The sequence below is a fragment of the Ascaphus truei genome, chromosome 6 (assembly GCF_040206685.1).
Source record: "Ascaphus truei isolate aAscTru1 chromosome 6, aAscTru1.hap1, whole genome shotgun sequence".
Classification (NCBI taxonomy): domain Eukaryota; kingdom Metazoa; phylum Chordata; class Amphibia; order Anura; family Ascaphidae; genus Ascaphus; species Ascaphus truei.
This window is the reverse complement of record NC_134488.1, coordinates 36,159,810-36,175,553: the sequence shown is the minus strand read 5'-3', so window position 1 is coordinate 36,175,553 and position 15,744 is coordinate 36,159,810. Positions and strand designations below refer to the sequence as shown.

Below are 15,744 nucleotides of genomic sequence, written 5' to 3'. Positions count from 1 at the left end.
CCATACAAACTATACCGGGGCCTGCTGCGGAGCTCGCGCAGCATGCCCGCAGCTGGGTGAAGGGTGGGGATTGCAGCCACGTCCTGCATGTGACATCACGCATCTCCTGCAAGGACTCTGGATACCTCAACGCGATCCTTCCCCCCTCCTATAAAAACAATGTCTACACCACGTGTAAAACTGCAGGCAACCTGTGTGTGTTTCCACCGACCTGTATTCCAGCCAAAGGCTTTCAAATTAAAGACTATATCACACAAACACTTCTGTCATCTCTTTATTTCAGGCATTAAACAAACAAACAGGCTGTATTATCTCCCGAGTGCCGGCTGCATGGTGCGGACATTAAAGTCTTCTTTGGGGAATGATTCTCCAAAGCTCAATACTGATCAGTTTCAGCAGCTAATTCTCAAAGCAAAATCGCCGAGCTGAATGTAAAACGCCTTCAACAACATGCTTATCCCGCTGACTCGGATCTAAGGCGCAAAGTTGTTTCTTAGAGGAAACGCTGACATTTATTAGATGGGGATATTCCCAGAAAACATGTACATTCTGCAAATTAAAGGCAACAGAGGCAGCACCTTGACCCGTTCACTACCCGAGGGTCCAGGAATGCATTGCTAAAGGGTTAAAGGCTTCAACTCTTTACAAAGGCAGGTCTCACCACTTCTCTGTATATAGTTATTTATTGGTATGTTATCCATTTTTTAGGCATGAAATCAGTTCCATTAAGTGCTTGTGTGTTAAGAAATTAACAGTATGATAGCGCACACAGCTTTACTCCTGGGGAGACCCCACAAGTACTGGTCACCCACAGCAGTGAAGACTGTTTATCCCCTAAACGATCAGGGATCTGTGATGTGTTTGGCCGCACTCCTCCATACATGAGACGTGTGCTTCTCCTGCCGGGTCTGTGGTGTGTGATCAATGTGGCAGCCCATTCCATTCTCCTTTCCCTTCCAGGTGTGTTATAAAGCACAAGCGTTGGTATACAATCGTCTGTCGGCTATCACAAGCTCCACAGCATGGCCACGGCTTTGCAGATGCCCACGTCGTGGTAGTTGAAGTAGCAGAGGCCTGCGAAGGTCACAGACGAGAGAGCATATAGGCCAGCGTTGGCCAACTTCACCTTTGTGTCCCCATGAACATAGTCGGTCACAACCTGTCCGAACCCCCTGAGAAGCAAAGAGAAGAGATGTTTGCTTTTCCTTTTTGTAGCCCCTTTTTTCTATACTTACAAAGCAATATACCCCATCAAACTCCATTAATTAACTTCCCATTGGATGTGCTCCCCTTGCCTTTCTGCTGAATGAGAAGATTTATCCAAGTGTAATGAGTATGGTTTGCATGTATGTGCTGATAGACACCAGATAATGATAGTGATGGGGGAGTGCCGGGACAAGTGCCCTGAGGCGGAAGGGGCACGGCCTGATGATTCCAGAAGTGGAGCCTGACTTCCGATGGCCGGGCCCTTTCCTCCGTGGGATCCACAGAAAGCCTGCTCCGGCCCCACTCCCGCTAACACCTTGAGGTGCCCTGACCTTACTCAAGAGACTGGTAATCGAGCACAGAAGGGACACCGGGGGAGCGTGGGAGAGAACATCTAGAGCTGTGCTAGGAGCGGACGCACTTTTACTGTCTGAGGCAAGAGGGTGGGAAGGGGCTTCACTGGGGACAGACAGCCCACCGACCTCCCTGGTCCAGATCTGGGGCACCAGGGAGGGCCGAATCCCAGCATTGGTCTGTGTGAGGTGCCCCAGGAGGGAGGTGTAAGAGAAACTTGAAAGCCCCAAGCTGCTTAACAACCTTGAGGACGTCAACTACCCCCTGTCACCGCTTAGCAACTTGAAGGCCGCCAACCCATCTTAACTTAAGGGCCCAGACCCCCTCCCCACCCAGGTCAAAAGCTCAACCCTGAGCCCCCGGAAAACGGTGGGCCACCCTGATAGTATGACAGAAGGCCGGAGCCTTCTTACGGATTTAGGGGGAGATGGACTTGTATGGCAGGTAACGCAGGATTAAGCCCCCATCCTCATCGAAGTTATGGGAATCCCGGCGTTACGAGGATCTCCTGAATCTTTCTCTGGTTCGGTATCTGCACATTTGTTCACCGGTATTGTTGGGTTTTTTTATATCCCATTTCGATTTCTCGTGCAATCACACCTGGGGCCTGGTTTCTGATTCACTATAACACACATCGCACACACAAATTCAGTCTGGAAATACACCGTTTGTCTATATACTACAGCATTTCATCTGAGGAAAAACGGCTTAGAAATATATTTAGGATTTCTTCGCGCTGTATTGGACATGACTACATTTGAAGGTTATGACGTGCTGCTATATTTGAGTTATTTCACGGTTTTGTATATTCATTGTTTATCTCAATGACAGTTGGGGTAGAGGCACTTCAGGATAAAAGGTAACCCTACCTGCCCTTTGCCGTCATTACGCACTGTACCTACACATGCTGACGCACTACGTTTCCCATTGAAGGTCAAGTCTATTTAATGAGCAAATTACGTATTGAAACCCTGCTTAGTTACAGCAGGCGAGTCTGATGTTCTTTAGATTAAAGTGTGGGCCCTATACCTCCGGCTCCGGGGGGCTGGATCTCACCTAATATTTTGATTGACTATTTCTGGGGGTGAATATTTTGGCTCATGAACACCCCAGAACTACAGTTGGACTAGAACAGGGGTGCTCAACTCCAGTCCTTAAGCCACCCCCCCCCCACCCCCCAACAGGTTTTCAGGATATGTCAGCTTCAGCACAAGTGGCTCAATCAAAGACTGAGCCTCTGATTGAGCCACCTGTGCTGAAGAAGGGACTGACTGAGCCACTTGGGCTGAAGCTGGGATATCCTGAAAACCTGACCTGTTGGAGTGGCTTTAGGACTGAAGTTGAGCAGCCCATTGCTAGTATATGAACTTCGGCCGTGCACGCGTGCTGCCCGTGGATGGTGTTTAGTAAATGCTCACGCGAGGCAGCCGTTCCAGACAACGCGTTACAGGGACTGTTCTGTAGTCATGTTCTAATAAAGATTTTCCCGTTGGCCCGTACCCTCCAACCGCTATCTTCGTTCCTGCATCTCTCTTCCACGGGACAATGTCAGGTTACGAACATCATCAATATATCCGAGTCTGCATAAACACCCAATGTAACCCAACCAGAGGACTGGGAGGTGGAATATTGGGTATAAACACCATATACACAGAGCGTGTGGCATCTATGTCCAGAAGAACTTAAATTAGTGGACGCATGCAGGCACCAGGATGTATATACACTTACACTTAGGACCTGACCCAAGACATATCTGTAATACACATAGTGGACTCCCCAATGTACTATGACAGGGGTGCTAAAACGCTAGTCCTCAAGCGCCTCCCCCCCCCCCCCCAAACAGGTCAGGTTTTCAGGATATCCCAGCTTCAACACAGGTGGCTCAACCAAAGGCTGTCTTTGACTGAGCCTCTGATCGAGCCACCTGTGTTGAAGCTGAGATATCCTGAAATCCTGACCTGTTGCGGGGGGCTTGAGGACTGGGGTTGAGCCCCTCTGTACTATAGGACTAGTAATGTAGAATTAATGCAGAGATTATATTAAACTCCAGCTGACATTACGTTCTTCCAGCTCGTGTAATATACACCACATATTGTTTTGTTTTTTCTATTTAACTGGACTTTTTGTCCCGGGTCCAAAGTGCGCTCATAGAAATGACATGTTCAAATCTGGGTGATTGACTTTTTGCCAAAATTAAACACAAACAGATTTTTGTAATTGTTTGTAAACATGCCGAGCTGAAGCTTGGGGGACAGGAGTGTGATCCCCTCCGGCTACATGCTTTTGTGTGATGTCACGGTGTGTTTCAGAAGAGGGTAAACAGGCCAACACCCCTCTGTACCTTTATCTCTGCCTCCTACTCCTCCAGTAAAGAAGGAGTCCCAAATACATCCAGCATGACACTAATCTTTCAGCTTGAGTGGCTCAAACGTCTGCCTCCTGCACACACAGACTTATCTCCCCATGGGTCTCGCACACAGAAACACACACAGACCAAAGTCTGCACAATTAAACAGTATCAGGCATGCCATCTTAGTTGAGTGTTTGCACGCCCACACACAATTAGCGATGGGAGGGTACGAATCGCTCTCACTGGGGTGGAAGTGTTTGGTCTCAGAGGAAGGGAAAAGTTTTATTAGATGAAATCTATTCAGTAAAAACAGTGCCTCCTGGTGGCAGTTCAAGGTACAACTCACGTTGCCAGCCAGAGAACAACCATTGGCAGTCTCAATGGCTTCCTCACACTAGTTAAACTGGGCGAATGGCCAAGGTTTGGCTGCTTTTAGGGGTTTGGAAATGAAGATGTTGTATTTCTTAAGGGCCTTTGAACAATAATATTAAATATATATTTGATATATAGCACTGACATTATACAGTTTGCAGTCTCTAACACAGAGAGCTTATAATCTAATTCTTGTGCCTCAGGCCAAAAGGTAACAATAAGAGTGGACACAGATCGGAACCGGGGTTGAACGGACATGGCTTCAAACCAGGTACACCCACTTCAAAGGCAGTGAGATTAGCAGTAAGATGCTTTTTCTTTACGCCTAGTCCTACCCATCCTTAACAGAACAAATAAAGATAAGGGGAGGAGGTACTGCCTGTGCAAACTCTCCCTGAACACACAATGACATCACACAATGACATCACACCTCCCCCCTCAAAATAAACCCCGGTCCCTTCTGTAACAAAGACAGGCCCTTGATCTTCCAGTCACCCCCGTTTTCCTTACCAGTGCCCATGGAGGGTGAGGGCTGCCGCCAGCGAATAGTCTACGGCAGCGCCAGGGTACAGATAAGCCGCGGGGAGAAGGCCCAGCAGAGCCACACTCACTGCCCGCTCGCCGGTCCAGTGCAGTGAGGCAGCTTTGGATCCAGCTGGAAAGACACATGGGTGGATGTAAGAGGACATCGTTTTATCACTGACGTGGTGAGAAAGGGTTTCCTGGTGTCAGATTTATGAAACTTACAGGCACAGAGGTTAATGTCGCCGCAGGTCTTGGGGATTATACGAATGGAACGAAAAGGCAACTTCTCTGCTCCTTTAAAAACTCTCCCGATACCTCCTTCCATAACCCCCTCCCCAAAACCTCTCCTGATACCTCCTTCCATAACCCCCTCCCCAAAACCTCTTCCGATACCTCCTTCCATAACCCCCTCCCCAAAACCTCTTCCGATACCTCCTTCCATAACCCCCTCCCCAAAACCTCTCCCGATACCTCCTTCCATAACCCCCACCCCAAAACCTCTCCTGATACCTCCTTCCATAACCCCTCCCCAAAACCTCTCCCGACACCTCCTTCCATAACCCCCTCCCCAAAACCTCTCCCGATACCTCCTTCCATAACCCCCTTCCCAAAACCTCTCCCGATACCTCCTTCCATAACCCCCTCCCCAAAACCTCTTCCGATACCTCCTTCCATAACCCCCTTCCCAAAACCTCTCCCGATACCTCCTTCCATAACCCCCTCCCCAAAACCTCTCCCGATACCGCTTTCCATAACCCCCTGCCCAAAACCTCTCCAGATACCTGCTTCCATAACCCCCTCCTCAAAACCTCTCCCGATACCTTCTTCCATAACCCCCTCCCCAAAACCTCTCCAGATACCTGCTTCCATAACCCCCTCCCCAAAACCTCCCCCGATACCTTCTTCCATAACCCCCTCCCCAAAACCTTTCCTGATAACTCCCCCTCTAGCTTATCAATGTAATGAGTCTTACAATACGATATCCCAACTTTATTGGAAGCTCTGTTTTTAACAAACAAAAATCTGGACACCAAAACAGCTATATTCCAACTAATCGCAGGAAGAAATCCAAGTGTCTAGTGCAGCGTTTTGTTTTTTTTATACTTTTTTTGGTTAGTGAACCCTATAATTACATTATGAAATTATAAGGAACCCCTCCCTCTCTAATAATGCGTCTATCAGATACATTGTAAGGAACCCCAACCCTCTCTCATAGTGCGTCTGAGATCAGATGCATTGTAAGGAACCCCAACCCTCTCTAATAGCGCGTCTGAGATCAGATGCATTGTAAGGAACCCCAACCCTCTCTAATAGTGCGTCTGAGATCAGATGCATTGTAAGGAATCCCGACCCTCTCTAATAGTGTGTCTGAGAAAGCATGCATTGTAAGCCGCACTCCCTCCCCAGGGGTAGGGGGGACAGCTGCAATTTGATTTTGGCCCCTCCTTTTGGAAAACTGGTGGATAAGCATTGATTTCGGTTTAAAAGGGGCCAAAACAACGTATCAATGTCATGGGCTTCCTGAGAAAGATTCAATCATTTAAATAAAATGTTTACTTATTTGCTTCTTGCTGAAAAATGAGTGTTTCTATTTTCTTCGGGTGCACTTTATTCCAGTGTTATCCAGCAATTATCGTTCTTTGTAATTACTTTAAACTAATTATTCTGACCATCATCAGTCAAACAAAACAAGAACTCTCCGTGTGGATACAGCAAGTCACAGTCGTATGACTAAAAAGAGATTAGGTACAGATCATAAAAATGCCCCAAAACATTTGACCATTATGTAGACCTAAAACAAAAACATATATATATTCTTTTTAAAGAGCAGGAGCTGCTCAGGGGGTAAGTTACTAACATTATGGGAGTTTCGGAGGGGATTACTGCTTTGAAGCTACTGAGCTTGATACTGCCGTCAGTTCACTTTGGTCCTCGTGGAACTGTCCTTACTTTGACCACACAACGGCCCACAGCAGCATATTCTTGTTACGATTGTATAAATAGTTCGTGTTCGCTGGCACGTAACGTCACGTTCCCAAAATGGGTTTTTCCGATGAAGCTTTAATACTTACCATGCCGACTTGGGGAAACGTGGATCTGAGAGGCCTGAAGTGTAAGACGATCTTGTGGCAAAGAAACTACAGACACCGGTCTGATCAAGAGAGATTTGTTCAGGGCAAAAGCTATGGAGGGAAAGAAAAGAAAATGAATCCGTTATTTTCCATGTACACAGGCAGACAGATACTCCCAGGAATGCATAGAGGCAGCTCACGTGGAAATACACATTATTTTACACTGCAAAAGGAAATGAAGTTGTAGTCAGTTTGCAACATGATTGCAAGCACAGTGACCCAGTAAACCAGTCAGTATTATTCTTTGCCGGATTAGAGGAAGTGTGAGATTTCTTGCACTTATATAGATTCTAAACATGTTCTGCAGAATGTATAACCGCGCCTGAAGCTTTTTATTGGCTGGTCAGATTTCTGCGACCCCAAGTTAAATTATTTATCCAGGGCAGGAAATTCAAGACCCACAGGTAAACTAGCCCGCCCCAGGACATTATTACATGCCAACCTTCTGAAATTCCTGGATTGATACTGCCCAGGGCCAAGTACTAGAGGCAATTAACCCAAACCTAAAGTTACCTGCCCAAGTGCACAATTAGATGGGACAATTAGAGTGGGATTGGAGGAAAGAAAAAAAATTTGTTATATCTCTGCCCATTCTTTTTAATGTTACCTCTGGCAAAATGTTTGGGTGCTCCACGTTCTGTTCAGAGCTCTCTCTATGGCACCTACAGTCGTGTCATCATTGAATAGAATTTGGGGTGAAACTAGGTGACCTTAGACTGGGGGGTAAATGTTACAGGAAAAACAGTCCTATTTAACTCGTTGAGAACCAGAGGTGCCATGGCACATCACGATCATACACAGGGACACCCCCATCTCACTGTATATATGTATCCATCCCTCAAATCCTTATCTCACTGCCGTGGCAGGAAAGTGGCAATGGGCGTTCAAGGTGTATAGTGGCACTTGTGCTGGTAGATTCAACCATACTATGAAAGCTTGAACTATATACCAAGCTAAAGTGGGAAAGGTACTTGCCAAAATGAAAAATGAGGCCGGCATGGGAAGTAAGGCCTCAACCCCGAAAATATGGAATACACCAAAAAGAAATGGACATCTTTCTCCGGAGACTGGATTTTTCCTGGGCTTGACAGCATTCAGGAAGAAGACATGAAGGCAGAGGGTGCTAAGAATCCCCGGAGGTTAAACAAAAGTGGTCGTTCAAACCTAACTCTAGCTAACTACAATTGCCGGACTCTCTCCAGTGAAGCAGCACGGCAAGAACTGGAAAACCAACTTGATAAGATTTAACGGGATATTGTTGGCCTTAGTGAAGAAGAAAAGATGAAAGCCCCATTGAGTTCAAAAGCAGACACCTATTCACTTAGAGAGGTACCAAAAATAGTAGTATCAGTGGACTAGGCTTCATCGTTAACAAGAGATGGAGAAACAACATGGTGGATTATGGAATATGAAAGCTCATACCGGCTTCAAATAATCCAAGTGTATGCTCCAACATCAAGTCACACAGACAATGATGTGGAAGACTTCTACCCTGAAATCAACCAACTTAAAGGAACTAGTCAACTCAAGATTGTTCTGGGAGATTTCAATGCAAAGATTGGTGTCCAGCAGAAAGACGAAGCATCAGTTGGTAAGTATGGGTTACAGCAACAGGAATGAACATGGATGCAGATTGATAGAATTTGCATGGGAGAACGTCTACATCATGAATTAATTCTTCAAAAAGAATGCAAATAGAAAATGGAGATGGAATCAAGAATTAAATAGACTATATACTGACAAGAAACACTTGATTGAAAACTGTACAGTCCTCATCTGAATACAAAACTGATTTTGAAAAAATAAGTAGAAAACAACCAACATCAATAACCTCAAAAAAAGCAAACAATTTAAACTAGAACTTAAAATTCGCTTAATTTTGCTCGAAATGAACAGGGGCACGTTATCAACCAATTATGACGCTTGTAGTTGAAAGCAAAGAAAGAACTGGAGGAATCTAACAAAAAGCATAAGAAAATATCAGATATGAGAAAGCAGTTACTGAGGAGACAACAAGAAATGAAGCAATCCCAAAATACAATAACAATAGCTGATTATGCAGAGCTGTGCAAGAAAATCCACAAATGTATAACTGAAGATGTAAGAAACAGTAACTGCGATGTGGTGAAGGAAACTATCGAATATACAGTAACGAAAGCTTAAAGTGGACGAATCAGCGACTTGTGGTTGGGAAGATGTAAATCACTGCAGTCAAACAAGAGGAAACAATAAAAAGACAAGGCGCTTCTCATAAAGACAGTGGAGAACTTGTACGAGAACAGATGACACAAGATAAACCAGCAGCGGTTTAGCGAGAAGAAAAGAGAAGAGGAGCGAGAAGAAACCACCATTACGTACCATGCGTTCTCCCAGAAGCGGCAAAGGCAATAAAAACCATTAGATTACATGAAGATAACAGCAAGATAAGGATCAGCAAGGGAGTGCGGCGGGGATGCACCATGTCACCCAAGCTTTGCACAGCAACACTTGAAAGATTATACTGTTATTTTTGCCGCCAGTCCAGAAGGACTCCAGCATAAAATCAGAGAACACGCCGAAACAAGCCAGAACGCGGGCACTCACAAGAACAGGACGGCGCACCTACCCCAACGCAGAAAACGACTCAAAGAAAGAAATGCTATAAGGCTTTCATCTATTTTGGGACTCTGGCTTAATAAAGGGTCCTCTTGGCCCGAAATATCATGGCCATGAACCCATTACTTACCGGACTCAAAGAAGAACAATCCGAGGATTAGATGCGGAGCCCAGCTATGTGAAAAGATGGGGGCTAAACACCAGCAAATTGGTTAAAAAAATAAGCCTTTAATCCATGGTAAGTGAGGGATACAAAAGAACACTCTGACGCGTTTCGGGAGACAATACTCTTTGACAAAGGGATTGTCTCCCGAAACGCGTCAGAGTGTTCTTTTTTATCCCTCACTTACCATGGATTAAAGGCTTATTTTTTTAACCCATTTGCTGGTGTTTAGCCCCCATCTTTTCACATAGCTGTGCTCCGCATCTAATCCTCGGATTGTTCTTCTTTGCTACATGTTGGTGTGATACACGCATCCGGAACAGCTGCCACAAATGTGAGGACTCTATTCCCTCTATCACATTGAGGATATTATGACCTTTCCTATAGTGCTACTCAAGGGTGTTGGTTCCAGTGGCTTAAATGGACGGTACCATGATCATATATACATAGGTGTGTCCCCACCACAGGGACTGTTATATCATTCACTCACATAGGAGACATATACGCACTGGTCTCAAGAGTCTCACTAGGCTTGCATCAGAGCTCTTTCCACTTCCAGTGATATTTAGTACTTAGTATCTATATGTACTATTTATTCCATCTGTTCACTGAGCACCGATATTTGGGATCCGTTCCTGTCTAACCTTACCGGACTCAAGTACCTTAAAACCCTTATGAGGGAACAACATTTTGAACCTAAGCACTGAGGATGACAAAAAAATTTAGGGGATAAGAGTGCCCAGTTTTCTGCTGCATATTTAAAAAAAATATTCTAAACGGGGACTTCAATTTTCAGTGGTTTGTGACTATTCCAGTTTTTAGAGCATATTGTGCCCAGGATTACTGCTATCTAAAACAGGGGTGCGCAAACTTTTCCCTGTGCACACCCCTGCCGGCTCTCCTTGGTGCCTCGTAAACACCCCCTCCCCCCCCCCCCCGTGCTTGACCCAGGCAACAAATGACACGCGGGACATGTGACATCACGTCGCCATGGTAATGTGACTGGGTTACCAGGACGACGTGTCGCTGGAAGGCAAGTGTATTATAAAGGCCTCGCGCGATCCACCGGCATTTAATTTAAAATGGCTGCGGGGGGGGGAGAGCGCGGGACCTCTTTAACTGCTGCGCCCCCCGGTTTACGCACCTCTGATCTAGCACACCACATATGAAGTTGTGTTTGCTGCCATATGTATTCATGATTTCACACACAAATGTGTTTTTGTCCGTGTAGATAAAAATTAGAAAGATTCACCCTGGAGTCTTTTCACACAACTGTGTGTGAAGGGAACACTACTTATCTAAGAAATTGGCCTCCATTTGAATCTCAGCAAGACCAACGTGATGCTCAACACAATATGTCACATTTGCCCAGATCAACAAAAAAAAGGAACTAGTTGTTGAAGACTGTCCACCTTGGCTGGCAAGAAACATTGAATGGGAACCTTGTGAATTAAATCAATAGGAGAATGAAAATCGAATGGAGTGTATTTGGAAGAAACAAGACAATCTTCCAAGGAAGCCTTCCAATGTGCTTCAAGAGGAACGTTTTCGACCAGTGTATTCTACCTGTGCTCACATATGGATGTGAAACTTGGATGGCTCAAAGAAGTATGGAGAGATGTATAATGGGTGTTACCCGAAGACATGAACAAGAATGAATGGGTTTGAAACCAAACAAAAGTCTGTGACATAACCACAAGGGTGAAGAAATTAAAATGACGGTATCACAAGAAGAAATGATCATCATCAAACAAAGATGGTACTTGACTGGATGCCAAGGGAAATTAAAAGACTTATGCCTCTGCGCTGACCCGTGCTAAGGCGCGCTTATGCTCGGCACTGAGCCCCTGCAGCCGCAATGAGAGCGGCTTTAGCAGGGGCTCGCGCACGCTTCCGCACGCCTGCGGAAGCGTGTGTCTTAACAAATGTTAAGTTTCTGTGCGTGCTGGAGCACAGGGTCGGTCACGTGAGCGGTTCGCCCAATGAGGACGAACCAGCTCCGTGACGTCACTGGCCCGCCCCCAGACACGCGCCTCCGCACGGGCAAAGTGTCTATGCCCAAGGCCTAAGACGACAATTAAAAGTAAGATGGATGAAATCAGAGAGAAGAGAGGCTTGCAACCGCAGTACCATTGGGGAGGCTCCATCAAGCAGTGGATTGATGAGGGATGATTGATATGAGGATTGATATATGAGGGATAATTGATGGATGAGGGATAATTGATGGATGAGGGATGATTGATGGATGAGGGATAATTGATGGATGAGGGATTATTGATGGATGATTGATATATGATGATTGATAGATGAGGGCTAGTAGATGAGGGATGAAGGGATAGTAGATGAGAGATAGTAAATGGACATAATATCACAGCATTCGTTGAACCTGATGGACATATGTCTTTTTTTCAACTTAATCTCCTATATAACAGGGTCAGACTCACCTCTGGAGCTAAATCTCATAAGAGCCGCCATGTTTACCAGTCCCCCCCACCAAGGTCACTCCCGGAAGTAAGTAGAAAAGCACCATAGAGTCGAGGGAAGAGAGGAAGCCAGACAGGCCCCAAACAAAACTTTATTGAACAAGCAAACGTGTGCAAAGCTGCAGTTTGGTGCCTTTTGTGACTGTATTACATATTAGCTGTGTTCTTGATCCTGTAACTGCATGGTATGTACCTCTGGGCTGCCACAGGGGCTTGCAGCGATACATTGGAATTACCCTCTTACAGTGACAATGATTTGCTGGTCAGCTGCCAATCAATCAAGTGTGTCGGGAGATGATTGGTTGATATGATAAAAAGGCAACCAATAAAAAAAATAAAAGGAGCGACGGAACTGGACTGAGGCTTGAAATGCATATTCGGCCAATCATATAGTAGCTTCGTGTCCCAAGCCTCGACAGGGAGGAAACCAGGGCTCGGGTTGGATATTGGCACGCAAGGTTCAGCCAATCGCAGTTTAGCTCTGCGTTCCAGGCGGTCACAGCCAGTTTCCGGGCTGCCGGTGGTGGGTGAAGGTCGCTCTGAGGCTTCTGTCCTTTTTGTCGGACATGGCGGAGTTCGGGTCGGACCTGGACATGTCGGGCGCGGCCGCGAGTCCCGCGGAGGCGGCGGAGCTGCAGAGAATGATCGCGGTGGAGCAGCAGAAGGCGCAGTTCACAGCGCAGGTGAGAGGGAGCACCAAACCCACGTGTGAGGCCGAGTGTAGTCCCTCACCTGGGGTAAAGGGCCCGAGTGTCTCCCCCCCCCCCCCCCCCCCTGAGTGCCTCACCTCCCCTTACCAATGGGCTTTCACATAACTCTCCATAAATTACAGGAAGGTACAAAGAACAAAATGCTATAGCTGCTTAGGTGGGTCAAACATTAGGTATACATCACTGCTTAGTGTATAGTGAAACTTTATATTAAAGTAACCTCTCCCCGGTGTTTACCTGAGCGGGGGTCCCTTGGACCTGATCTTTTAACAGAACAAAGAAATTAAAGCTGTGACCATGCAGCAAGCTTAAGCCTATAGGGAACCATGTTAAAAATGGTTTTTGAAGCAAAAAGTGTCACTGCGTACTCATTTGCATGTCATTTCCCAGAATCCCTTGCTGCAGTGGAAGTGCTGTATGCTGGATGATAATGGTGAAAGGTGGGGTTGCAGACCTGCCTAAGACATGCAGATGAGCATACAGTTGTATTTGCATATATATATATATATATATCACAATATCTCGTGGTGCAACGCCTCCACCTGGGAGGGATCCCGATGGAGCGGGACGAGTCCCTCTCAGGACCCAACACAATAATACTCACTGGTATAAACAGAACAGTCTTTACTGAACACAAGCACATAAGTATACTTATACTCTATATGAATCACAACAATACCTGCTCTCGTTCAAAGTATTATCCTTCCCAACCACCGTGTACCCCTACACCGTGTCCAAATGTACTATACAGGGCCCTTGGCCACTCTACCACGTATGTGTCCCCAAGTGATACCCCCGCCCATTAGGCGTGCTTCTTGCATTGCTGTACAGTGTTGGTGCACTTGTAGAATGATACCTGCCCGGGGCTCCAGCCCCGGGTTCCGCAGACTACGACAGGGATTCCGTCCGGTCAGACGTCGTCATCCGCCTCCGCATGGGGTGAATTCCGACGTGGATAATATCACCGTAAGTCTGTGTCTTTGGTGGCGTTCTGAGCCCAGAACCCACGTCGCAGGTCTGCACTGCTTAGCACGGTGTCCCTGACTACCAAACAGATAGTGTGGCAGAGTTCCTACCTAGGGCCTGTCCCTATAGCACAACAAGCTGTTAATATGGCTCAGGACCTAACTGGGGACTAGGGGGCTGATGGCCTAATGCAGTGGATCACAGACCCCTGCACTCACCACCTACCCCTAGCTCTTCCGGGTCCTTACTCTGTGGCTCAGCGCGCGAAAATGTATCAATCCCTGAGAGCAGGGAGATACTCCAGCCCTATTGGCTCCCTGACGTCAGGTGGTGCGCTCCTGAGACACATGGGACATGTAGTCCCTGCCCATAGCCTCTCCTCATTGGCCGCCTCTTCGTGCGCTTGTACTGCGCATGCGCGAAGGACATGGCGGCGCCCTGTACCGTCGGGCCGCCGCGGAGCACTGGAGCGCTCCCTGCTTGGCCCCCACGCTTGGCTCCGGCGGCCCTTGCCCCTGACAGCGGAGGTAATGGGGGTCCGGGGCTACATAAGCAAGGTAAGTGTGCTAATAAAGCCTAGTATGGCCTATGGGTCAGTAAACTTGTTAAAAACAATAACATTTTATTACATAAAAAATGATATCATTGTAAATAATTCACAGTCACAACTTCATTTTTGATGTAATAAAATGTTATTGTTTTTAACAAGTTTACAGACCAGTAGGCCATAATAGGCTTTTATTAGCACACTTACCTTGCTTAGAACAATTTTTGTTCTAAATTTGTAAACCACAATATTGAGTGCAATTAGGAGGAATCTTCTGTATCTTCTCGGATATATTTTCTTTGTACCCCTATCATTTATCCTCATGCGCCTTATTATTTTACTGCAAAAAAGGAATCATTCATTAAAAAAGGATGAACGGTTAGACAACTATCTTTTAACAGAACCCCAGTCACCTCCTGATATAAAGTAATTAATATTTTTTTTTTAAATTGTAGTTTCTTTTAAACTACAAATATGGCTGCCAGGATCACTGACACAAAGCTCCAGATCATGCTGTGACTTTCTGTTGGCCACTGGCTTGAACCCTGACCCCCACGGCCATTTTGTGTCCCGAGTTGACACCCTTATTTGTTGGTCAGGGAGCCACTGATCCTGTCTTGGAGACCCCCGGTTCCGGAAAGTTAGGCATAAGCATAAGCTTCCTGCTGTTGCCAAATGGTACCTGTCATGGATTTAGCCATGAATGATCACAAGACGTGACAGTTGGACGGCAGAGAGATGTATATATCAAGGACACACTTATTTTGCAGGAAAACATTTAGATTATTTTTATTCTTTGTGGGTTGTAGCCTGGCTTTAACATCTTTCCATGCCTAAATAAGTAAAGGTTGGTTATACCAGGCAAAACAATGATGTGATATTGCATGTCAGTATATTTAAGGTAATTTTTTTTTTTTTTTTTTTTTTTTTTTTTTTTTTATAAACCTTCAGGTTCACAACTTTATGGATGTTTGTTGGGACAAGTGCATGGACAAACCTGGGTCAAAGTTGGATACGCGGACTGAGGGCTGCCTGGTTAACTGCGTGGACCGATTCATCGATACGACCCTGTCGATCACCAATCGCTTTTCTCAGATGGTACAGAAGGGAACACATTAATATCACTCCTCTGCTACCCTAAGGAAGATCCATTCAAGGACTGCTTACAATGGCGTGAAGCTGTCTCCCAGCTCTAGAGAAGATTCATTCCGTACAGAATTGTGCTAAAACTTGATCGATTTTACATGGACTATCAGAAAATTAATTAGTATATAAAGTTAGTTGTATTACACTGTCCACTGTTATTCATTGATGTGAGTGTTTGAGGGATATATGGAATAA

At 45.9% G+C, this 15,744-nt stretch overlaps 2 protein-coding genes across 2 annotated transcripts; one reads left to right on the top strand and one right to left on the bottom strand.

Annotated features, from left to right (window-relative positions):
* Positions 1-261: 261 nt before the first annotated feature.
* SDHD (succinate dehydrogenase complex subunit D) lies at positions 262-12,261 on the bottom strand. Its single transcript, XM_075603994.1, has 4 exons — positions 12,142-12,261; positions 6,880-6,990; positions 4,793-4,937; positions 262-1,172 (listed from the first exon to the last, which is right to left on the bottom strand). Exons 1-4 carry the CDS (start codon positions 12,170-12,172, stop codon positions 1,007-1,009), a joined length of 453 nt encoding a protein of 150 aa, XP_075460109.1. The 5' UTR covers positions 12,173-12,261; the 3' UTR covers positions 262-1,006.
* Positions 12,262-12,659: 398 nt separating this feature from the next.
* TIMM8B (translocase of inner mitochondrial membrane 8 homolog B) lies at positions 12,660-15,692 on the top strand. The gene is made up of 2 exons (XM_075603995.1): positions 12,660-12,863; positions 15,355-15,692. The coding sequence occupies exons 1-2, from the start codon at positions 12,747-12,749 to the stop codon at positions 15,520-15,522; spliced, it is 285 nt and encodes a 94-aa protein (XP_075460110.1). The 5' UTR covers positions 12,660-12,746; the 3' UTR covers positions 15,523-15,692.
* Positions 15,693-15,744: the final 52 nt, after the last annotated feature.